At 36.3% G+C, this 25,636-nt stretch overlaps 2 protein-coding genes across 4 annotated transcripts; both read right to left on the bottom strand.

The window, feature by feature from the left end:
* Positions 1-7,836: 7,836 nt before the first annotated feature.
* Positions 7,837-8,725, bottom strand: LOC136279337 (melatonin-related receptor-like). The gene is made up of 2 exons (XM_066162966.1): positions 8,539-8,725; positions 7,837-8,282 (listed from the first exon to the last, which is right to left on the bottom strand). Exons 1-2 carry the CDS (start codon positions 8,723-8,725, stop codon positions 7,837-7,839), a joined length of 633 nt encoding a protein of 210 aa, XP_066019063.1.
* A 4,464-nt stretch (positions 8,726-13,189) lies between these two features.
* Positions 13,190-21,786, bottom strand: LOC131799466 (octopamine receptor beta-1R-like). Of its 3 annotated transcripts, XM_066164000.1 has the most exons (3): positions 21,670-21,720; positions 18,232-18,266; positions 13,190-15,782 (listed from the first exon to the last, which is right to left on the bottom strand). In XM_066164000.1, exon 3 carries the CDS (start codon positions 15,772-15,774, stop codon positions 14,761-14,763), a length of 1,014 nt encoding a protein of 337 aa, XP_066020097.1. In that variant the 5' UTR covers positions 15,775-15,782; positions 18,232-18,266; positions 21,670-21,720; the 3' UTR covers positions 13,190-14,760. The 3 variants fall into 3 exon arrangements, with proteins under 3 accessions (XP_066020097.1, XP_058973161.2, XP_066020098.1); XM_059117178.2 differs by lacking the exon at positions 18,232-18,266 and having other exon boundaries at positions 21,670-21,786; XM_066164001.1 differs by lacking the exons at positions 18,232-18,266; positions 21,670-21,720 and adding an exon at positions 16,736-17,685.
* Between the last annotated feature and the right edge of the window lie 3,850 nt (positions 21,787-25,636).

The following is a 25,636-nucleotide window of genomic DNA, read 5'->3' as shown; positions in this document are numbered from 1 at the left end:
GGTCAAAGTTGCAAAGAATCCAAAATATAATCTCCAGAACATATTCCAAGCTTTGAAATCCATGGCAATAGGGTCCTGTTTCCCTATATGATGATGCTGGAGAGTCAAAACAACGCAAAATTTTAGCTATATTACGTGAATTTTTATTCTTTTTTATTAATATTTATCATGTTAAAGTTTGCTTCACTGCCAATGTGTTGCTTCGTAGCTCAGTTGGTAGTACTGCCCAACAAATATCTGGCAGGAAATTGTTTCTCTTGATTCCAGTTGAGGAATCTATATCTGAATTGATATATTTAGACTTCTTTCTGCAATTTTTTTAAATTGAAGCTCACCTGCAAATATGCTTTTTTTTTAAAGTCGATATCATCCACAAGGCAAAATACTATGAATTTCATTTAATCGCGATGTTATGCAAAATTTATTTTCCAAGAAGAAAGTAAAGCTAACTTATGCAGGGAGTGTCATTCAGACTGTATACCAAATGTCTTTAAGATACTTGCTTTCGGCTGATTGTCTTGAGCTTGAGCCGAACCCGAAGACTTATTCAACTCTCGGCTACATGTTTTAGAACACTCCCTTATTACGCCATTTTACCATAACATATGCCTTGTTTCTACCTTAAAGAATCGCTAAATACACGAGAAAAAATCGGAGCCTGAAAATGGCCGCGATGAACGATCCAAATCTTTTTCCTTTTTCTTATGGCTTTGAATTTTCAAGCAAATAACTTGAAAGCGAAGGATATTTTTTGACAGTCGTAGCGAACATTTATATTGTTTCGATTAGGTTGTTTTCTTTTTCCGCACGGGCATTATGGGATTGATTCGATTGACTCAAACAAGGCTGAGCATGTAAGGTGTTTCGAAAACTGAGGGTGAAAATGCAAGAAAATGAAGTAATGATGGAGCAATAAATTTTCCATAAAACGGGTGGACATTTCTCGCATTGTTCGAAATACTTCGCAACTCGCAATCATCTAAATCATCGAAATAGGAATATTAATTTCAGAAAACAAATGGGGAAGGTTTCTCACTCGAGAGACTGTGGAGTTGTGTCGATTAGGTCTTTTGGTCAGAGGAAAGATTCGATAGGAGTCGTAAATGCATGCTGAATGGCAAATGAATGTGTTTTAAAATGTAACTTTAAAGCCGAATATCAAGTACAATTAACGAATATCAAGTACAATTAACTCCAGCTTTTCAAAGAACGCGTGCTCAAGAAGATTTTCTTAATCCTCTATGGCAACACTCACAAGGAAATATATTCAATAGCCTTAGAAGTATTTATGATAGAAAATATCATCATACTTGTGATAAGAAGGTTTTTCTGGCGATGACTCCAAATAAACCGAGCAGCTGGTAACGAAACGAAAGTAAAATTAAGACTTAAAACAAATCGGAATAATTACTTCAATGAGACTGTCATAATCAACGTTTATCCAAACTGCAACGATCAGTTTCAATTGGATGGCCTAAAATCCACTATGCGTGTAGCAAACTGAATTAAAATTTTCTAAAAACTGTTCTTAATTAACCCACGTGATGCTTAAGCCATTGCCGACTTCTTGACTGGCAAAATAATTTTATGGATCAGGTTTCTTCAATGTTCTTGTCTGCTTTGCAGCCATTGTCGATGATGTTTTTGGGCCATTTGCATTTGTGTTGATTTAACTTGGAGCATGAGATCTTCAAATACGACTGCTGTATTGTAGTTTCATGTAGCTCCCCTTAAATTCGACGTTGTCATTTGAGACATATTACACTCAGATTATGAGTTAGAAGTATAATAACTGCGAACCGGATGTGCATTCATTTATGATTGTGCTAGGTAGATGAGAAAGAAGGAAGCCGGGTTATGGAAGGCTTTCTATAACGCCTATCTAGCTTCCTCACAGAATTTGTAACATTAATGTTTATAATTCTATTAACACAAAAGTCTCCACACTTGATTAAGATCTTCGTTTCGGCCAAATTGCCCCTCAACGCTAAAAAAAAAACTTATTTCAAAGAAAAATAATTATAACAGCAACGATAATGATAATATTAATTTTGATAATGATAATAGTAATAACCTAAAAATGCTATTACTATTATTATTATAACAACATTATTCCAATAATAATAAATATGTTTGGTTTTTTTTCCATAGCAAAAATGTTTTTTATTTATATCTGAAATTTTATTTTTATCGACATATGTAAAAAATATAGAATTATAACTTCCATTGTAGATTTTAGCACTTGAAATAATTTTTTTTTAAAATAAAAATATTATTAATAATGATCATTATTATTACGATAATAATAATAATGAGTATATTCATATGCATATTCATACCTGAATTTGGGCAAAGATTACTTCATGATTTCGTTTAGCATTAAAGCAATTATAAGTTGATTGAGGCGCAGAAAAAGTATTGTGACGACCTTATAACCTTAAACGATGTTTTTACGGGGAAACTTTCCACGTTTCTAATGGTAAACGAACTGACAAGAACCATGCTTCGCTAATCGCCAAATGGATGCACACGAAAGTTTAGAGAGCATGAGAGAAGCGTAAGAGTTTTAACTCTTGCTTTATGAGTGCTCTTCAAACTTCTCAAGTTGCATAGCTTAAAGCATGAACCAATTATTTTATAACATAACGCGCGCAGCCGACTGATTAAACAGGTTGTTTTACAGTACAAGATAACCAAGTGTCCTAACAACTGTACAATATGGCAGGATATCTGTATTCAATTCGCCCGGTATTTGTAATCTACTTTGTGCAGTTGGATAATGATAATCTTTATCATGCGTTCAGTTTACTCGTTCTGGTTCAATAACCTGGGTATTTAGTTACTATTTCGTGCTTTTCGATATCTTCGTATCTTGTGTTTTTTTGTTTTTGTTTTTGTTTTTCAATTTTAGCTTCGATGAAGAACTTGTTTTTTATTCGCAGGTACAACTAATTTCGGTTCGTAGAAGTTGCAAAAAAAAGATAGGAAACGTGACCATACGCGACGCAATACATGACCCGTCTTGAAACAGCGAGGAGAAGAGGAACGCCACGGAGCAGAATATTGCACTTGACGCAATACGCTTTCATTATCTTTGAATGACCTTACAAGTAGCATTAAATCGGAGCGTAGTTCTGGCAATTGACATCCCGACTTGCCGTGCTCCTCTGTCCTGACTCTGCCCTGACTCTGCCCTCTACCCTGACGTATCGGGCTACTGCTTGAAACGTCAGATTTGAAACTCTTTATGGCGGCCAATTTACGTTATCAACTCGTTAATAATACTAAATTACCCTGTTATACTCTCCCACCGACGTAGCGCCACAGTTTCTTTAGAAACTTGACTCCTTTATAAATTCAAATTATAGATAGAAATAAGAGAGATGATAAGTTTTGAGCTCGGTAAAGAAATAAAGAAAGATGTTTTTTCCGTCTTGTCACGAGCGTGGGACTCTTTCTACAAACATTACGCTATCGACATTACTGATCATAGCAGTAGCAGGACGCGTGTCATTTAAACTTCGTAATACACCTCGCTCACCGTGGAGTCTCTATGGCTCAGTGGTAGAGCATCGGAGCACGGAATCCGAAGGTCTGAGGTTCGATACTTCACAGGGACTCAGAATTTTTTCTTTCCCACACTCGTAACAAGACGAAAAAAAAAATTTCTTAATTTCTTCATCGAGCTCAAAACTTACCATCTCTCTTATTCGTAATATTTATCTAATCTTAGATCAAAGAATTTTGAACGATGTGAGGTAACTTAGATGTGCTCAACAGTCATTAACTATGTACATCAAGCGCTAACATAATATACAAGAGTACACTACAACGTTTATAGTACCGAATCTCTTTCACTCACTTACTTTGATTTTTTTTATTACTCAAATCGAGTTGTAGATTGTACATTATTTCAAATGAGCTAAAATGAATCAAGTGTCTTATCTAACAGTTTGGTTGCATGCATATCACTTTTGATGCATGGCTTGGTAAAAGCAATGTGATTGAATAGTACTTTTCGCACGTTCCTAGTGGGAAATTCAAGGATGATTTGTATTATCCAGCTCTTAGGTGTCGAAAGGAAACACGATGGCACCGATGAGTAAACGTTTTGATAAAAGAGAAGAAGGTGGAAAATTATGCTAAAATGGCTGAACTAGTTGCTGAACTTTAAAAGTTTAATGATGAGGTACATCGCTTTTAATGAAATCCTTAAACCTATAAAAACAACAAAATTATTCCAAATTTGAAATGGAATCAAGCTAAAAGTGAAGAGTAATATGTTGGCTAATTTTGATTCTCTTGCAGCTCTGGGATTTCGGATTCCCTTTGGGGATTTTTTGTTTTATCCAGATACCCAAATGCACGACACACGTCGTTAGCAATGGTGTGGTCAAACAAGGAACAAGAGGAAAAGAAATTTGTAACTTAGACGTTTATAATTATCTCGAAGTCAGGAATCGTTAGAGAAGTGAATATTGCTGCTATGATCCACGGTACGGCAATAGCACACTTTCAATATACGAAATGACGGACGCTGCCATGTAGAGGCCCTACGATAGCAAACATTCTCTCCATGAAATGACTGCAAGTGTATAGATTGACGTTAAACCACTGACACTGACCAAAGAAGTCGACACGAGCCATCGATCTTCCTGAGACTATACATTCAATCCGGCCTTTTTTTCACGTGGTTTAAATTACCGCTTTACAAGCTGCTTTCAGAGATAGCAGAAACTTAAATTGAATGACTTTCCCGGTCATAGCTCAAGCAAAATATATTCTCGATAAGCTTGTCCTTTTGTGGTTCAATGAGCTATTTGAGGTACGTGAGGTGGGGCAAGTAGCCAAATTGTTTAGATGCAATATTTATTAAAACGAATTCTGTACAATATGAGGCAACTTGGCTATGTTCAACAGTCGTTAAAAATTTACATCAAGAACTAACATAATACAAAAGTGAAGAATGCAACGGGCAACGGTGATAGTAATGAATTTACATCTCTACCTCTCTCTCCCTCTATCTCTCATATTTCGTATTACCCAAATGGAGGAGTACATTGCACATTTATACCAAATGAGCTAAAATTGAGTGATTTATTTATTTAATAAAGTTATCGATTAATTAAGTGGTGATTCTTTATTACTTCTTATGTATCACTTTTCACGCCTTCTTATAGGCAAATTCGAAAGTAATTTGCACTATCCACCTTTAAGGTGTCGAAGGGGAATATGTTGGCTTTAAATGGCACAGATATAAACACGAAAGTTTGCAGTTCTGTGACGAAGAGGCCAGCCGATGGCGAACATTCTCTCGACGGAAATGACAGCAAGTGCATAAATGGACGATGTACTTGTAAGCACGTCAACAAGGTTGAAAACACGCCATGCTGTTATTGAAGCTGATTCAAATGCCGCTATAAAAAGAGGAGTGGCCAGTCCTCCAACCAGTAAATCAGCCAGGCCCAAACCGATCAGAAGAAATGTGGAACGCTTTCGGCGTCTCAGGTTAAGAAAAATTCACATGATAAGAATATCAAGTATCCTCACTTGATTACGATATTCGTTTCAGCCAAATTGCGACTCAACTCGAAGAAAAAACGTATTACTAAGAAAAATAATTATAACAGCAATGATGATGAATCACACCAAAATGGTCTCTGGATCGGTCTTCTGCGGCAAATGAAGTTAGAGCATTTATAAATATGTTTCTATGTCCATTTTTCGGCCTCATATTGGTTGAAACATATTAAAATATGTTTGACTCGCGACTGGAATGTTGACCGCAAAATGTCAAATAACTGCATTTTAACGGATTTTGAAAAGCTTTTGTATCGCTCTCAATCATTTGCTCAAACAAATTTTTACAGTTATATTGAGAAAATCTTGTCGAAATTCAACCACCAAAAGCTTAATCCATTTGAAGGTTTAGCACATGGTGAAAATTACTTTTATTCACGAAGTATTTTTATTGAAGAGAAATGTATACTTTCGAAATTAAATTATTTTAAGCGCAAAGAAGAGCGCAATGTTTACAAAAATCATTTTGTGAGGTCTTATGAGATCGAAAAAGAAGATTGGAGTATTTAAAAGACGAGATAGTGATTCGTTTTTGCACGCGAAGCCCTCAAACTCGTGTAATAATTTGCTGCTAAAAATGACGATTTTAACGGAATTTCGTGATTTGAATTTTTTTCTGAAATAAAAAAATGTTTCGCCAAAAAAAGTATCCAGTGATTTCAGTTATAGCCTAGTCTATCTAATATTAAAATAAGAAAGAAATCGAATCTTCCACCCTTGCCGCGATATGTTTAACTTCTGCAGACAAGCGCTCTTAAAAAGTTAAATTCTTTTTCTGAAGGAGGCAGGTCCTCAAATAAATCCTGACCTATGCAACCCTCAGTGTATATAGAATTGTCTTAATTATAAACCGCTCAATTAAATCTTTCATTTATTACAAATACTGCTGTACATAGAATTGTAAATATTTTAAAACTTCAATTATTAAACCGTTGGCAAAAATGAATCGAGCTGGTTGCTCGATGATACTCCCAGTCGGTCGAAGAGGTTCGTCTGGGATCAGACACGAGCTGGAGTAGCCAACCCCCGGGGAGTGCCCCACGAATTCTCTCAGATCTCAGGATAATACTCTTGTCGTTTGATACGGCAAGGGGGGGACCAGGGAACCAAAGTCTCCTTTTTAACTACCGCTAACTTTATTCAAACTAGGCACCATTTACTAGGCACCATTTACTAGGCACCATTTACTAGGCACCATTTACTAGGCACCATTTACTAGGCACCATTTACTAGGCACCATTTACTAGGCACCATTTACTAGGCACCATTTACTAGGCACCATTTACTAGGCACCATTTACTAGGCACCATTTACTAGGCACCATTTACTAGGCACCATTTACTAGGCACCATTTACTAGGCACCATTTACTAGGCACCATTTACTAGGCACCATTTACACGGCTGTTTAGCCAATACAATCGTCTTTAGACACTTTCAACGCAAACGGAGCAAGCACCTCTGAGTAATTAATAGCAAAAGCTAGACCAAATTTCCATAAAAAGTTGTAAAGATATGTCACTCTATTCTTATACCACCTTAGAAACTAAATAAAAATTACATCTAAATAAAGCCCATTAACTTAACTTTGCGCCAATATGATTTTCATTGCAGTCCTTTTCGTTAAATCGACAAAAAAAAAAAACGCTTAAACATGACTTTCGAATAATAAGCTAAGAAGGGAGAGTGCACCGAAACATAGACAAATCTTGACAACTCTTATTCTAGATCCCCATACAATTTCAGCCCTAACCCTTACACCAGTCCGGAGAAATAATGTCTTAAAGTGGGCGCACTCATTTCCCCACTTTTTTTAAATACGAAAAATGTATGTTAACAAAAAATTCAAAATTTGACAGAAAAAAAACAACAACAACGAAAACGAAAAACACACCATCGCATTCACAAAGACAAGGGCAACACTATGATATAAAAAAAAATATGCCTAACCTTAAAAAACCGGAAAAAAATTAGGGTGCACCAAACCTTTAGGCCATCTACAGGAGTCCTAAGCAGTTATATTTGACGTTTGACGAACAAAATCTCCCTCTAACATGTTTTCCATCTTAAATTACTCTCAGGAACTATTTCGTCGACATAGAAAGTCTTGCAGGTATCGTTGCGAGCTATTCTTATCGCTGATACGTCATTAATATTGTTATCAGCTGTAGGCGCTTAGTTTTATCTCTTTGCTGGCTTCTTTTTCAAATTCTATTTATTTCCTCCCAGAAAAAAGTTGCTTTGCACATATCATCACTTTAAAGCTCGCAATATGAGTTGTTTTTAAAACCTCTCTTTAGGGAATGTCGCTTAGTCGATGTTCGCACCGGTAAAACAAAAAATAATGGGACAGTGATGGAATAATGAACGATTCGACTTACATTAGTTGGGTAATCAAAGGAGCACACTGCGTAGCCTTGAATAAAATCGATTTTAACCCAATTTGTGACTCGAGAAATCAACAGGTAAGGTGCAAGGGAAAGCAACAAGCAACTCAGCCATATCTTAGAACTGCGGGGCGAAAAAATCTTCTTGTAATGGCTTGTCTTTACAATTTTCATGTAGCGGTTAAACGCTGTCAAACCAAGGGTTGCTGGGGTAACATAATAGGTAAATACGGAAACAAAGCCTTCAAATTGGCATAGGGCGTCGCCAAAGACCCATCTTCCGATGATCAGCGTGGCAGAAGTTAACGGCATCCGTACTATTCCACACAGCAGATCGCTGACAGCTAAAGCAATGATATACAGGTTGGTGGTTGCGGGGCGAAAAAATCTTCTTGTAATGGCTTATCTTTACAATTTTCACGTAGCGGTTAATTGCTGTTAAACCAAGTGTTACTGGGGTTACGTTAGAGGTGAACATATTGATAAAGCCTTGAAATTGGCATAAAGCGTTGCCAAAGGCCCATCTTCCGATGATCAGCGTTGCAGAAGCTCACGCCATGTCTGCCGTTTCACACAGCAGATCGCTGACCGCTAAAGCAATGATATACAGGTTGGTGGTTGATCGCAGGTTTGTGTTTCTGTATGCTGCTATATAAACCAGACTGTTTCCAATGATGCTTGTGATGTTCAATGAAACGCATGCAATTGCCTCAGTTATGACAGCAGGTAAGCTTCGGCTTGGTAGCTCTAAGTTTGACATAGCACCCTCTGAATAGAAGAAATTAAAAAGCAAATAATTGAGTAAATGAATAAACAAATAAATGAAGAGAGATGAAGATTAACATAATGAAACTAATGGCTTTTCCCCTTTCCCGGCAAATTACATCACCCGCACCTTTAATTCGCTCTCAGGGTTTGTGAACCGTCGAAATATACTTGTAATCATCTATCTACTTATTATTTATATATTCGTTTATTTATTGGCTTTTTTTTGTCTTTCAACCGCGTGACCCAACGTAGTCTCGTCCTCTCGAATTGTTAGTTTATCCAATACCAAGCAAGGTAACAGTGAGGTTTATGAAGACGTGTGAAGATTAACGGTAGCGTTACAATCACATTACTTCCTTAACATGTAATTGCTTTGAATACTACCCTCATATTTAAACCCTTACGACAAGTGAAGAATTCACTAAATATAAAACATTATACTGGTAACTCGTAAAATGCCTACGCATTTCTATTAGCTAAATAATCGTTCCTGATCGAGTGACTGTATTGCAAGAGAATCTCAAACTACCTTTTTCTTTCATTTTGTAGGTAAAATACAGGTGTGTAATTTAGCATGCGTTTCCAATTCTTTTGTATGTCCAAACCGCAAGTTATTGCTCAACGGAAAAAAATAAACATATTTAATATTTCCGTTCGAGTTTTAAACTTGTACAGTCGTATTGTCTCCCTTTGCAATCAAAGGATACTTTTTTTTTATATCTCCCACAGATATAAGCCATCTATATACTCTGTACATGCAATGAGTATTTTGTTGATGTAGGCTCAAGCAGCTACTTACAATTTATTCAAATTAGAAACAGTATTAATGACAAGCGAACGTTTAAAGATAAATGTAAGCTGTCAAACCTGTTTTCTCTGTTTCTTTGTTCCTGTTTTTCTATTTTGTGATTACAATCATAATCATCGTTTTCTTCATCATTGTTAATATTATCATTGTTATTATTGTCCTTAACACCAGTCTGCCGAAAAGTTCCACTGGTTTGTTTCCACATTTACTTCTCGTGAAGCTTGGATCGAACATATCAGCTGAAGGTGTCAATTCATATTACTTTTATATTTTTTCCGTATCTCTATGTTTTTCCTGTTACAGAAGGACGTTAATTTGCATATATAGTTTAAGTTTATAATTGCCTATCATTTATAGGATTTCCTTCACACTTTTGTCGCCTAGACAAATTATTTTAGTAATTCAACGTTTCGCTTGAATTGAAATCGATCGAAAACTTAGGCTGTCCATGCAAACTTTCAAGCTAAATTTTGAAAATTCTCCTTTCTCTTAACAAATCTTTAACAACGCATATGGGCTCAAAAAGATATTTTGACAACGTCTTAATAAAGTTGACTTAAGAAAAATAACTTGTTGGATTATGCACAAAACGGTCATCATTTATTGCCTTCGGTTGGGGCATCATTAAGGGAAGTGTCAAGATTCATTCGTGGTCATTCTATTTCTGAAACTCTTTTGCGTTTTCAGTCTACCCTGAATTCAGTGTGAATAGATAGAAACATGGATAAATGAAGGTTTTATTGATCAGTTTAAAGTTAAAAGATCTTTTTATTGAATAGTCGTCGTGTCCTCCCTTACTTAAAACTGTTTTCATAGAGGGTCTATGTAACTTCCAGCGTTCATACACAGAATCGAGAGAGATGTTCCTAAAGCCGGTCAAACGTCAGCTTTTCCCGCCGTCGCAGCACCGCAGTTTCTTTAGAAACTTAGGCTCCTTTATAGGTTGCTTTATACTTGTCTTTTCCAATACGTACAAAATCGAAGCCCGTTTTATTCTTTTCTTACATAAAAAAGTGACAGCTGCAGGTGAGGGGGAAAGCTGTTTGCAATAGGTCTGAAAGACACAACTGCTAATGGATTACTGTTTTTGCCTAAGGCCTGAATACATTCGTTCATCCAACATTATTTATTTCAACATTATCCAGACCGTTGTGTTATCAGGCTTTATAGATAAACGAGATTGGTCAAAAACCTATCGTTTATTGCATCGGTAACCCAGAGAAATTTGAAACACAATATGTTTTGTTTTAAGTTAATTTTGTAAAAGAAAAAAAACACACTTTCTGTCGGTTTACCAGCATAATACCCCACTCGGAACGTTGGGAAAACACTCGAAAAGTTGTTAATCACAAGAGGCGAGTGATTCACAAACTTTTCCAGTAGCACGGTTCTCCAAACATTTCAAGTTGGTTATGATTTTGGTAAAACGATAGAAAGTGCGGTGCATGTGTTGCTTAATGACTCTCCGCAAAGATGGCGAGAGCAATTGATAAATAATTGTACATGTGGGGTTTCACTACTCTACTTGAGAAAGATCGAATATTACGTCACGCCCTGTTTCCCACACCAAAAATATTTGAAGAAAAATAATCACCTTACTTCGGTGATTGATAAAGTCACGAATGTGCTGCCGAATTTATCTGTGGCGCCGTTAGCTTTAAACTTTGTCTCACGATAAGAATCAGAGAGCTCGACAAAATTTCTCAAAATTGCTAGGAAAGAACTCTAAGGCTCTATTTTATTTGCTTCAAGGAACAGCTGGCTGCGAGTTAGTTGCGTACTTCGAATTTTCCTATGCGAGGAGTTTGTGACAATTATGTGTTCTGTCTGCGATCCAAGCGAAAGTTTTTGCCAGTTTAAGCATTCACTAATGATTCTAATTAGACCTAGCGAAAGCCTTACCTTACGCTGAGATTCGATGAAAACAAGTCAGATCACAGAAGAATATGGGACGGTATTTATAATAGCTCAACGCGGTGAAACTTCCTTGCAAGGTTGGAATTATTGTCTTTCTACCAGTCTTTAGCTGTCACAGTGCAGAGTGTGGGTTTTTTTTAGAGTTAAAATCAGGTTCAAAAAGCGAAAAGTGGGTTACTAGAGATATTATCTGTAACAAACCTCAATTCGACAGGATAATTTCCCCAAAACGGTATTGAAGTGGCTAATTCATACTTTGTCTCCAAAGTTCACGATTACCTCATCCAAATTGAGGTTCTTCTTAGTGCAAAAGGCCTTTTTCCTTTTAAATACCACAATTTCTGTTCATTTACTATAAACTTTCAGAGTAAGAAAGGCCTTTCCATGCCTATGCCCATTTTAAAGGCAACATCGGGAGGGCCAGGAGCGTTTGATGTATTTTTAACTTCCTCATAGTGACGTCTGCAAGACACAATTGCTGAACGAAAGCCTAAACAAATGCAATAAAGACTGAAACATCTGTATGTTTGACTATAATTTCATGAAAAAAAATTCAGCTGGTCGGACTGATAAATGCAAACTATCATATAAACTGCGGTGTTTAACAAAGATTTCTAACCTGGGAAAAGCGGTAACTTCATATGTGTAAATTGGGATTATGTATGACTTGACTCAGTCAATAAGCATTTTATCATATGACCATGAATAACTTTTGAATATTTCGAAAAGTTTGTTTTTACCTAAATAGGACGCAAAAGGCTAGCGTGCGCGGGAATAACCACAAAAAAGATTTCCTTTTCTTTTTCGAGTCAGAACAGAAAATTCCGATTCATCGAAGAGCGTGGCTTATTTTCTCATCTCTGCTCACTACTGTAGTTCAGTTTATGTTTTTGTCGGCTTGTCTTTCACGAACACGTGAAGTGAAACAAGTTTTCTTTATCCCTGTTGTAGCATAGCTGTCAAGGAGTGGCATACTTGTGAAAAATAACAATTGGTTCATACGTCAGCGTGCCTTCATCGAGATATGAAGCACGCGGGAAGTTTGGAGAGCACGAAAGATGAGTATGAGTTGCTCGAGGCGTAACCGAGAGCAACTCTAGCTTCTTGAACATTTTCAACCCAATAGTTTAAATGTTGTGAAAGGTTTAATATTCCCTCTGCTACGCTTCAGTGCGTTGATAATTTTGTTTCAGGAAAACATTTCGCTACGTTGTAAACGATCTTGTTTCCATGTTTAGCTTAAATTACCGCCGAAGTCTTAAATTACCAGTTTTTTAGTAGTAAAATCCAAAAGTAAAAAATATTCTCGAGGGATCTGTTTGCTGACGCCATTAGCGTGCACAATAGGAATATGAAGCACCCCCACCTTCATAGAAGAACCTTAAACCAACATCTGTCGACTTCAAGTTTAGCACAATGAAATTACAAGTCAGCGATTACTTAAATACTATTGAAAGTTCAGTTTTCCAGTTCTCCGTGTCTGAATTTCACCACGCTAAATCCCGTTCAAATTAAACATTTTTGGCTGGTGTGAATGGGGTCTTAATAAAAGGCGTGCATTCGTATATTTTCCTATACGTAGAAATTACCAGGTTCTGGGTTTTTTTTCCTATGGGAAGGAAGGGTGTTGGTGGTTTCGGTTCTGATGCAGTGTGTATATGATTAAATTAAAATTTAACTTTATATCAGTTTATTCAAACTAGGCACCATTGATAAGATACATTGGTCAATATCATTAGAAACTTTCAAGGAGCATGCATCTTTGAGAAATTAAGGGCAAAAGCGAGACCAAATTTCCATAAAAAGTTGTAAAGGTATGTGACTCTTCATTCTTTTACAACCTTAACCAAACTAAATAAAAATTACATCCCAATAAAGCCCAAAAGCTTAACTTAACGCCATTAAGAATTTTATTATCACAATCCTTTTCGTTAAATCGACAGAAAAAAAAAACAAAAAAAAACGCTTAAACATGACTTTCGAATAATAAGCTAAGTAGGGAGAGCGCACCGAAATATAGATAAGAATATCTTGCACAAAATATAAGGTTAAGAGAAGTATTTTACATTGTGCAGATGTACAACTTTATTCTAAATCCCCATACAATTTCAGCCCTAACCCTTACATCAGTCCGGAGAAATAATGTCTTGCAGTGGGCAATATCATATCACTTGCAATAGATGCAAATGATATGAAAAATTAAAAAAGAACATTAACAAAAAATTCGAAATTTGACGAAAAAAAAACAACAAGAACGACAACGACAACGACAACGACAACTACAAGAAAAAATCAAAAGACAAAGGGCAACAATATGATATAAAATAAATATGCCTAACCTTAAAAAACGGACAAAAAATGGGGAGGGCGCACGAAACCTTTAGGCCATCTACAGGGGTCCTAAGCAGTTATATTTGACATTTGACGAATAAAATCTCCCTCTAACATGTTTTCCATCTTAAAATACACTCAGGAACTATTTCGTCGACGTAGAAAGTCTTGCAGGTATCGTTGCGAGCTATTTCTTATCACTGTTATGTCATTAATATTGTTATCAGCTGTAGGCGCCAAGTTTTATCTCTTTGCTGGCTTCTTTTTCAAATTCTATTTATTTCCTCCCAGAAAAACGTTGCTTTGCAAATATCATCACTTTAAAGCTCGCAATATAAGTTAATTTTCATACCTCTCTCCGCTTTTCTGGTCATCTCGTAGTTTTTCATAAACGACAGAGCGTCACCTCCAATCAACTAAAAGCATTATGTGCTAATTCAATATGAGTTTAGAAAAAATCTTATGTTCGAGTATCGCAAGTAATTTGCTGATTACATCACTGGCATCAGAAAGAGAAACTCAGGGGAAGTTATTCTACTTTAGTGGCCGGCTGTTCACAAACAGAAAGTCGAATAAAATTCACTTCTAATTAAATTTAACTAACCTATTATGACAAAAGCTTTGACGTTTAAATAGAAAATTCCGAAGAAGCAAAAGGAACGATCTTTGCTTGCCATCAGATCATTCAATTCAATTAGTTTCCTCACAATTTCATCGCAGGAATGGTAAAATCTATTCAATTTGTACTCGCAACTCATCCAAAATTTAAAAGTGAACTGATGTCATCCTCTCAGCATTTGGCAAGGAGACATCACCATAAATAATTTATAATTGATTGGTACGAGCAACACAGCTTTCGACATCTAAAAAGCTTGCTTTGACAAACAATAACTAAATTAGAAAAAAAAATGGATTAACTTTTCCTTCCTGTTTTCAAAAGAGGATGTTTCATTAACACAAATTCATTGGACTTAAAAGTTTGCTTCTTGTTCCTCTCGTTCGACGAGGTCGTTACCAGTAAACGCAGCAGCTTTCTTTAGCACAATTCTTGACCTTTCACGGCGGCAACACAGCAGTTTGCGAAATTCCCTTTGGAACTCGCCATTTGTGAAAGCATAAATAATAGGATTGATTGAAGCACTCAAATAAAATAAAAAAGTGACAAGCAATGCTGTAATTCTTGAGCTGGTCTCAGGGGAAAAACGAAACCAGAGGACAAGTGCCCACATTGGTATCCAGCAACACAAAAATCCCGCTGCCACAAGGATCAACATTCGAGTAAGCTTTATTTCTTTCACTGTGTTGCTTACTGCAGTATTGTCAGTACAGTTCCGTAGCGATGGCACTACATTCTGTTGATGCTCATGGGTTTTCAGAAATATCTTATAATAACTGAAAATGCCGACACACAACGGTAAGACAAAAAGTAATCCAATAGTGATGCAATAATGAAAGATTTGACTTTCACTACTTGGGTAATCAAAGGAGCACCCTGCGTAGCCTTGAATAAAATCGATTTTAACCCAATTTGTGACACGGACAATCAGCAGGTAAAGTGCAAAGGAAAGCCACAAGAAACTCAACCATATCTTAGATCTGCGGGGCGAAAAAATCTTCTTGTAATGGCTTGTCTTTACAATTTTCATGTAACGGTTAAACGCTGTCAAACCAAGGGTTGCTGGGGTAACATAATAGGTAAATACGGAAACAAAGCCTTCAAATTGGCATAGGGCGTCGCCAAAGACCCATCTTCCGATGATCAACGTGGCAGAAGTTAACGGCATCTGTACTATTCCACACAGCAGATCGCTGACAGCTAAAGCAATGATATACAGGTTGGTGGTTGATCGCAGGTTGGAGTTTCTGCATGTTGCCATACAAACCAGACTGTTTCCAATGACGCTTATGATGCACAATGCAATACAAACACTTGCCTCAGTTATGACAACAGGTAAGCTTCGACTTGGTAGCTCTGAGTTTAACATAGCACCTTCTGAAAATAAAAGAAATTAAAGAGCAAATAATTGAGTAAATGAATAAACAAATAAATGAACAGAGATGAACATTAATAAGGTGAAAATAATGGTTGTTCCCCTTTCCCCAATTACATCATCCGCGCCTTTAATAATTCGCTCTCAGAGTTTGTGAACTTTCGAAATATACTTCTGATCATTTATCAAGATATTAATTTTTATTGTTTTTTTAGAGGGCACGGTAGCGAATCTTGCAATCTGATTGGTTCTTTACCCGGTCAGTATTTTCCTATCTCTGCCCACGGGCCAAGGTAACGCTTTCGTGAGTCGCCGAGTACATCCCAACTTTCGTTGTCATTTTTCATAAATATACCTCGTTTTCCGGCTGGGCAGTATTTTTAAGCAAACACGTCGGTCACTACCTCAAGCCGATAAATAACTTAAGAATCCATTCTTTTCTCTCTATCAAATCACTTTGGTTGACAGAAAAATATTGGTTCCAGAATGAATTTGTATAAACAATAGTGTCATTACGTTGGTTGACAAGCGGCCTAAAACCCGTCTGCAATTAATTTTAATCGTTCTCAAAAAGTGCCCAGAAAGTTGAAACGTAAGGTATTTGGTTACAGTTAAACTGAACGATGGAACTTTCATTCACTTAATATCTGAATTTTCTCGAGCAATTTGTTCATAGTGAAAGAGCGAGCGAAGTTTTAATTTAAGTTCTACAACAAATATACGCTCCCGGTGAGTCTTTCCAATTCCGTTCAATTTGGACATTTGTACCGTAAATTGCACAACAGAAATTGAAGGAATTTTTTGAGGAGAGGCCGCATTAAATTCCCTTGTGTCTCGTTGGAGTGTGCCGTTCGAATTTAGTTTTTGTTAAGGAAAGACCAGAGTTAAACACGCCATTACAGCAAAACGAGCAAACTCTCACAACTTCAAAATAAAAAAAATTGAATTTACTCACAATTACTTTCCTCGCCGTTTACTTAATGAACAGAGGTAAATCTTCGTACATGAATGAATGGTCGATGAGAGTGAATAATACTTTCCGTTAGATCATTGACTGATTTTTAAGAAAACATTGTCGTGACAGTCCTTGCCAAACTAGTTCTGTTGGTTTTCAAATGTTCCTACGATTTTTTTTTTTCTTGCGCGCTCTCTAATTGACAGGTGTCAGATTGTGACAGATACTTGTAAAAATAATGTTTCAAAGTTTGTTTGGAAGCCTTTTAAATCACCTTTATCGTTACGGAAATGAAAATGTTTCGCTGAGGCATCTCTCTTAAATTTGCATTACCTCTATTTCAACGTGGTTACCCAAAAAGCCTAATTGAAAAAACGTTATCTGAGGTCTCGTTTGCCGCAAGGCAGTCGACACTTAAAAAACAAACCAAAAAACTAAAGGCAAAATATTGCCTTTTGTGACAGCATACCACCCAGGGGTTAAAAATTTAAAACAAATACTGATGCAAGAATGGAACCTCATCCAAAATCAGCCACTGCTGAAAACAATTTACAAAACGCCTCCGATTATATCATACAAAAGAGGTAAATCGCTCAAAGACATACTCGTCAGAGCGAAGCTTTAATTAAAGGCTTTTGCGTCGCAAACGTAAAACCACACAGGGGAGTCTGTGTAGGCCTGTCTATGACCTTTTCACTCAAAAATTGTTCAGTTTATAGAAGATCTTGCCGTATTTACGGCCATAAATCATTCGGGTTCTTTCGGAAAAAAACAATAAATATGTTATTTACCGGCTAAGGGTCGGCAAATAACATATATATATGTTCGTTTATTTATTGGCTTTTTTTTTATTTCAACCGCGTGACCCCATTTAGTCTCGTCTTCTCGAATTGTAAGTTTATCCAATACTATGCAAGGAAAAAGTGAGGTTTGTGAAGACTTATGAAGATTAACGGCAGCGTTAAAATCTCATTGCGTGATTTACTCGGTGCAAAGAAGTAACAAACTAAACTGAACAATTCCTTGAACTGTTTAGCCGGACTCTGAACTTTTTTGCGCCTTAAAGATGTTTAAATATCATTGTATATTATTGTTTTGATCGTACGCGGTTGTTTTGACCGAACGCATGGTTTGAATAAAGTATTTTTGAACTTGTTCCCCCCTTTTGCTTCTGCACAATTATGATGAGCTATCTCGAGTAAATGAAGCACGCTCACGCAATTGAATTTGATTAGACAAATTTACTAGCTATGTTATAAATTTGCTTGTTTGGACACCACACCTATCAAGCCTGACAATGTAAAGAACAGCTTAAAGATCTTTGTAATTAATCAATCTTCGTTACTAAACGAATTTTGTCCAGGTTTGGGGAGACAAGAGCGGTTTTTCAAATGTGTCATTAGGATTCCCGTATAAATTTCTGATTTACATAATTTTTTTTCACGAGATAAAATTAGTTCAAGACACAATCTCACTTGATGGAAGCAGCAACGTACCGTCTTAAATAGCGTCCTTCGTTATAAAAATGTCCCTAGGTAAAGAAAAGTTCATGAGATAAATTTATTTCAAGACCCAAGCTCACACTTAGACAAAACAAGTAGGAGCGGCAACATGCCATCTCAAATAGCGTCTCTTGTTATAAAAATATCCCGGGTAAGGAAGCTCGTCATAATATCAACATTTTCCTGTGTGCGTGAAATGATTAATTTTTTTTTTTCTGAATCATGACTGAATTGATTTTAAATTTTCTGATAGCCGATGATCCTTGCGGGACTCACAAAGGTTTCCTTCGCACAGCTGTCCTAAAAATGGACGCCTTAAGACTAATAACACATTTTGAGGCTGGTAAAGTGCAACTTAACCTTTTATTTATGTCAAATTACTTTTTACATGTGGCAATTTTTCCCTTTTTTAACTCGTGAATTGCGCGCATGCGCAAGAGCGAGTTATAGATACGATGTGGGGAATGGAATTCGCTCGCTCGCTCGCTCGCTCGATTGGTCGATTCCTGTAAACTTTTTTTAGATTTTAGGCTTTTGAGTGCATTTTATAGTTTTTGGCGAGCAATAAACAGACGAAATGGCGACCTTTTTTGCTAAGAATAGTGGTGGGGTGAAAAAGAAGCCTATTATAATCTTAAAAGAGTTTTTTTTTTTCGTTTTAGTTTCAACAAGCGGCGCCAGCGACTGGCAGGCATGCAAGGATTCACACTGAAATAACAGAACAACCTTCGTTTTTCATAAAATTGTAATTTACAATCCTTGAACTTGAAAACAATCCGAAGATTCATTGAAAATATCACTTACTGCGAAGCGCTCGGAGTTTACAGATGTTCAAAAGCTTTTTCTGTTATAGCGTGAGATTGAGGACAAAATTGATCATTACGTTTCGTCGCGTGTGTTTTTGCTGTGTGAAGCAACAAAAGATGCCGGCGACTGACGAAATAACAAGTTAACACGAAAATCAGATGACACCTAAACAAACAATTTTAGCGACCGATTTCAGTGAATTTTTAAAGAAAAATTTTCTTTTAAGTTTTTAAGACAAATTGAAGATTCAACATACATACAACGTACTAAAATGCGAAAGTTACACACCACGAAATTGATAACTAGGCCTGAAATGAAATTCTATCTTGTTATTGATTATACGTTGCCTAGCACGTGACTTAAATCTACCCAGGCGGAGATCCAAAATGACGGTGGCAGGCTTGGCTTAATTATATCACTCAAAACTCGTTCCCGTTTGTCTCATTTGATAAAGAGGGAATCGTTAATGTTTTCATTAAGACAGTATTGCCTCGATTTTCTAATATTTACAACGAAAGACAGTAAATTTCACTTTTCACCCACATTTACTTCCAACCTTTTCTTTTGAACCAGAAACAAAAATGATAGACGTTTAAAACACATGACATCATCCACCTTGTCAAATGTAATAGCATGATCATTTCAATTGTAATGCCTTCTTATCCCAACGTTACTTTGTTTCTTTGCTACATTAGCGAACACTGAACTACTGCTCGTACTCTAGATATGACAATCAACCACAAAATTCCCTAAACCAGATAACATTAAACATAATCTAAAAAATCATGTGTCAATTCACGAGTTTGCTCACAGAGCACTTTGATTAATATATTTACCTGCTCGTAGAACCTCACTATCCGATGGATAGGGGCTAAGAGTTTAAAGCCGTTGCCACCCAACGATTAAAAAAGATGCTTGAGGTTTTAATGTAGCACTTTAAATTCTAATTGCTAATAGTGAATCATGAATAGATTAGTAATAATGATTTTTGAGGAGCCGTTTATTCATTCTCATGATTGTGAGTTTATTTAGGAGGAAGCATATTTGGGATGCAGGTTTGCGTCAAATTTTGTAATTCGCCTACTGCGTCATCATTTCATTCCCATGCATCTAATACCCCATTCACAACAAAGCTTAAATATCTATGTTTTAAACTGTTTTGTTAAACATGATTTAAATTCTTTTCCATATAGAAGCTTCTTAAATCAACATTTGCCTACTTTAAGTTTAGCACAATTAATTACAAGTCAGCGATAAATTAAATATTATCGAAAGTTCAGTTTTCAGTTCTCCGTTTCTGAATTTCATCATGCTAAATCCCGTTTAATTTAACATTTTTGCTAGTGTGAATGGGGTCTTAATCAAAGGCGCGCATTCGTATATTTTCCTATACGTAGAAATTACCCGGTTCTGTTTTTTTTTCCTATGGGAAGGAAAGGTGTTGGTGTTTCCGGTTCTGTTCTAGTGTATATATGATTTAAAATTTTCCTTTAGAGAGATCTGGCGTACGACTGAGGAATATACTTTACCAACTTACTGTATTCTGGTATGTTTGTACTAATTCGACAATTATAGCGGGAAATATCATGAATATTACTGCGAAGCATTACACAAGTTACGTTCCCTTCTACTTTTTAGCGGTAGGATGTTATATCAGAAACTTTAAAAACCTACATGACTTGTACGTTCGCTTCGCCCTCGTGTTTTGCTAATAATTTCCTTTTCATTAATTAAGGCAGCAACATTTCGCAGATCTCTTGCCTTTTCACGGTGGCAACAAAGCAGGTTCTGAAATTGCTTTCGAAATGCGCCATTAGCAAAGGAAAGCTGCTTACAAAGCTGCAATTCTTAGGCAGGTTTCAAAGGAAAATCGAAACCAGAGTATAAGTGCCCGCATTGGCATCCAGCAACACAAAAAGCCTGCAGCCAGGTACAACAGCATCCGATCAAAGTATAATATCAGTTGTGAGGAGAATTAAAGAAATCCTAAAGTTATACTAGGAAGTCTCCTCAATTACTCTTATTTTATTAACGACTCCGTGGGAAAGCCAGAATTTACTCTTCTAAACAAGATTTATTTAAGCTTTAGTCCCAGCAACTATTCTCTGTTCTCTGTTTCAGAGGTCTGGTCGAATTGCGACTCTTGGAAATATACACCTATCCATTATACAGTTAAGAAAAAGAGAGCTTAAGCTTGAGGATACAATTGGAAATTACAGTGCTGAATTTTAAGGGAAGAATATCTGTTTACAACGAAATATATTACAGCGACCAAAGAGGGTAGAATGAATCATTTGTCTACTAGGTTAAACAAGGATCTCAATATTCATGTCAATTTCATTGGAACTTTGTACTACGGTTCTCTTTGTATCTTTTTCCTCTGTTATGAGCTGCGGTTATTTGCCACTTACTTCCTATAGCCCTTGGTAACGTCGTGCTATGGACATATCGCGAAACAAATGGGAACGCAGTATGCACTTTTTGATGATGGATGTTGGTAACCGAATGAGATATGTTTTAAGATTTGATTATTAATGCAGGGAGTGATTCAAACATGTATGAAGGCATGAAAGCGAAAAGATGTAATCTTATAAGAGGCACGACAGCTAAGAAAATCATACAAACCGTTTCAGGTCTCTCGAACCAGTTAGACGTGAAGGAATGCTACCAGCAAATGATATCGATAACTTAGCTTCCGTTGAGTCAACAAGATTTATAAGATCACTCAAGAAGATGTGTTTGTTAGGGATGCGAATTATATTGCTTCTGTTTATTCCGTTTGTGCTTTGGTTACCAACTTCCGCTTACGTACATTTGCCACGGGCAACGAATCATCTATTATCAATCACGATCAGAACTTTAGCTGTGATACTGGATTTCAATGGACTTCCGTAATATCGAATAATCGCTGTCAAATTCCCTTCTAAATTTAGTTTAAGAGCGAAGGGGCTAAAACCTCATTTTCCGATTGAATCTTGTCGAATTGCGACTCAATAAAAACACGTCTATCCTTCATACTTTTTAGAAACAGAGAGATCTAAGCTAGCATGAAAATTAGAATTCTATTTGCCGAGCTGAATTTGAAAGGAGGAACATCTGTTAACGGCAACAAGCTTTGGCTGAATGACATACGAAGTTTCTCCCGAAATGAAAAATATCTCGTGGTGAGAAAAAGCGAAATAACGAGTGGAATTGTTAAATGGCAATATGAGAAACAAATATTCCATTATTCTTGTTAATTGAACAAAGTAATAGAATAGAATAGAATGCGATATTTAATGTCGAAGACGTAGAAAGTGCATGCACAATCTTCCGAGCCAGGGCTTATGTTAAAAACACTCGACAAACTAAAAATACAAAACAAGATATAATGTGAGTTATGCATATGCCAATATTAATATATATATATATATATATATATATAGCTCAAGAGTATGTAAAAATAGATAAAATTATATACAGTTCATACCTTGGCGTCCTGTGAAATTTACATTATTCAGGCGAGCACGAGGTGTAAAACATTGGGAGATATAATTTGGGCCATCTAGTTTAAAACATTTCACTTCCTGTGGGTTTTCCCCGTGTTAAGCTAAGAACATAACGAACAAATGGAATGTGGAGTGCATGTTTTGTTGAGCTTGGTAATAAATTGGTGCCTTTCCAAGTAATTATATGTTATACGATGTAAATATGAATGGAGGGACCTTTTTGCCAAAGATAATCCAACGGAACTCAGAATTGGAGAATGTTCCGGGCATGTCTCAAAATTCCCTAAAATAAAGATACCTATTGGTAAACAAAGAAGTTAAGAAATTTACTACCAATATTTAGGTCTCTTTGAAGGGTTAAAAAGCAAAGGCATCTCACCAGCAAAAGAGATCGAGAAAATATTCGTTAATGACGCAATCCGACTAAATTAGATTATTTTACTTCTATTTTTAAAGCATTGCGAAAAAAGTAATCAATCTACATTTTTGGATTCCACTTATGTATGCATTACAAATTCAGCTTTTACTCTATATCTTTTGTATCTCGTTACAAATACTTTCCCGCATTTGGAACGAGGTACGTATTCCTCCATTTCTACGTCCCAGGTGGCCATAGTTTTCCCTCCCTTCTGCAGCAAATTGCGTATTTTCCCGCATTTGCAAATCTTTCGGTGTTGTTTTCTGCGGTTGCATTGGGTTGAATTCTTACCTCGGTCGAAAACAACTCACACACTCCAGCGTTAGCCGCTGTTTACGTTTTGCTCTCCATAACACGATTTGTATCATACTTTTAAGTTATGTGAATCTGCTTTTATTTTTAAAAGAAAATAAAGAAACAAACTCTTACGTGGATGTCTAACTTCTTACCACATCGTAACTTTTATCGTCTTTTATTGTAGTTTTAGGTTGATTGTATTGCAATTTTATCTTATATATTTTTGTTTGAGATGATTAACACCAAAAAAAGCCCCTCCCCCCTGGGGTGTGCTAATAAAGTTTGTATTGTATTGTATATACCTAAGATGATGTTTCATTTGAAACTATACATTAAGATTAAAAACACTTTGCTAGGCGAGAAGGGACTACACGACCGAGCGAAGTAAGTGAACTAGGTAGTTCTTGAATTTTGTTTCGATTGTGTTGTTTTCTTTTATAGCACAGACATTATGGGATTGATTCGATGCTCAAATCTTAAGGCTCTACAGGTAAGGTGTTCCGAAAACTGGACTCAAAATTCAAGAAAATAAAATAATGGTGGAATAATTTGGATATTCCTCGCATTGTTCGAAATACTCCGCAACTCGCAATCATCCAAATCATCGAAATAGGAATATTAATTTCCGAGAATAAGTGGGGGAAGTTTCTTATTCGAGAAACTGTAGAGTTGTCTCGATTAGGTTTTTGGTCAGAGGAAATATTAGAGTATGTAATGCTAGCTTTTTAAAGAACGTGTGCCTAAGAAGAAGATTTTCCCTAACCCTCTATGGCCAAATTCACAACTGAATATATTCAATAGCCTTTAGTTAGAAGTATCTAAAATAGAAAATATCATCATAGCCTTTGATAAGAAGATTTTTCTGGTGATGACACCAAAATAAACCGCGCAGCTGGTAACGAAACGAAAGTAAAATTTAGGCTTAAAACAAATCGGAATAATGATTTCAATGAGACAGAGTTTCAATGAGACTGTCATAATCAACGTTTCTATAAACTGCTACGATTAGTTGCAATTGGATGGCTTAAAATTCCTTACTCGTGTAGCAAACTGGGTTCAAATTTAGTCGTGTTCCTCTGTCCTGACTCTGCCCTGACTCTGCCCTGACTCTGCCCTGACTCTGCCCTGACTCTGCCCTGACTCTGCCCTGACATTTCGCGCTAATTCTCGAAACGTCAGATTTGAAACTCTTTACGGTGGCCAATTTACGTTATCAACTCGTTACAAATATTAAATTGTCCCGTTACACTTCGTCACTGACGCAGGACCTCAGTTTCTTTAGAACCTTGACTTCTTTATAATTCAAATTTTAGATAGAAATAAGAGAGATGGTAAGTTTTGAGCTCGGTAAAGAAATAAAGAAAGATGTTTTTCGTCTTGTCAAGAGCGTAGGACTCTATCTACAAACATTACGCTATCGACATTGCTGATCATAGCAGTATGCAGGACGCGTGTCATTTGAACTTCGTGATACACCTCGCCCACCGTGGAGTCTCTATGGCTCAGTGGTGGAGCATCGGAGTGCGGAATCCGTTGGTCCCAAGTTCGATTCTTCATGGGAACTCAATATTTTTTCTTAGTTCCACGCTCGTGACAAGACGAAAAAACATCTTTCTTTATTTCTTCACCGAGCTCAAAACTTAAAATAAATTAAAGAGCAAATAATTGAATAAATGAATAAACAAGTAAATGAACAGAGATAAAAATTAATTAGGTAAAAATTATGGATTCCCTCTTTCCCGGCAAACTACATCATCCGCGCCTTTAATTCGCTCTCAGGGTTTACGAACTTTCGAAATATTCTTTATTTATATGTTCGTTTACTTATTGGCTTAATTTCAACCGCGTGACCTGTGACCTGCACAATTATGATAAGCTATCTCGTGTCTATTTCAAAGACTATAAGTCCATAAATCTTTCGAACTTATTGGCTTTTTTATTTCAGCTGCGAGACCTGTGACCTGCACAATTATGATAAGCTCGTGTCTATCTCAAAGACAATAAGACTATAAGTCTATCTCAAAGACTAATAAAATTTACTCGTGCTTATTTATTCCAAATTGCACTCGAAATCATGTGATTACCTATACTAACATATAATTGCTTTGAATACCTCCCTGATATTTCAACTCTAACGACTAGGTAAGAACACAGAGTATATAAAACATCATACTGGTAACTCGTAAAATACCTACGCATTTCTATCAGCTAAATTATCCTTCCTGATAGAGTGTTTGTATTGCTAGAGAAGCTCATACTACCTTTTTTTTTTAATTTGGTAGATGAAATGCAGGTGTTTTATTTAGCATGCGTTTCCAAGTCTTCCGTAAAACCAAACCGCAAGCCATTTCTCACCGGAAAAATAAACTTATTTGATATTTCCGTTCGA

The sequence above is a fragment of the Pocillopora verrucosa genome, chromosome 3, assembly GCF_036669915.1.
Source record: "Pocillopora verrucosa isolate sample1 chromosome 3, ASM3666991v2, whole genome shotgun sequence".
In the NCBI taxonomy this organism is placed as follows: domain Eukaryota; kingdom Metazoa; phylum Cnidaria; class Anthozoa; order Scleractinia; family Pocilloporidae; genus Pocillopora; species Pocillopora verrucosa.
The sequence above is the reverse complement of the archived record's forward strand: the minus strand, read 5'-3'. Positions and strand labels throughout refer to the sequence as shown.

Excerpts from the sequence above, each read along its gene's own strand:
- LOC136279337 (XM_066162966.1), bottom strand. The coding sequence starts at position 8,725 with ATGTCAAACTTAGAGCTACCAAGCCGAAGCTTACCTGCTGTCATAACT. Across the intron at positions 8,283-8,538 it reads AGCGGTCAGCGATCTGCTGT|TACGGATGCCGTTAACTTCT; the intron begins GTGAAACGGCAG and ends TGTGTGGAATAG.
- LOC131799466 (XM_059117178.2), bottom strand. The coding sequence starts at position 15,774 with ATGTTAAACTCAGAGCTACCAAGTCGAAGCTTACCTGTTGTCATAACT.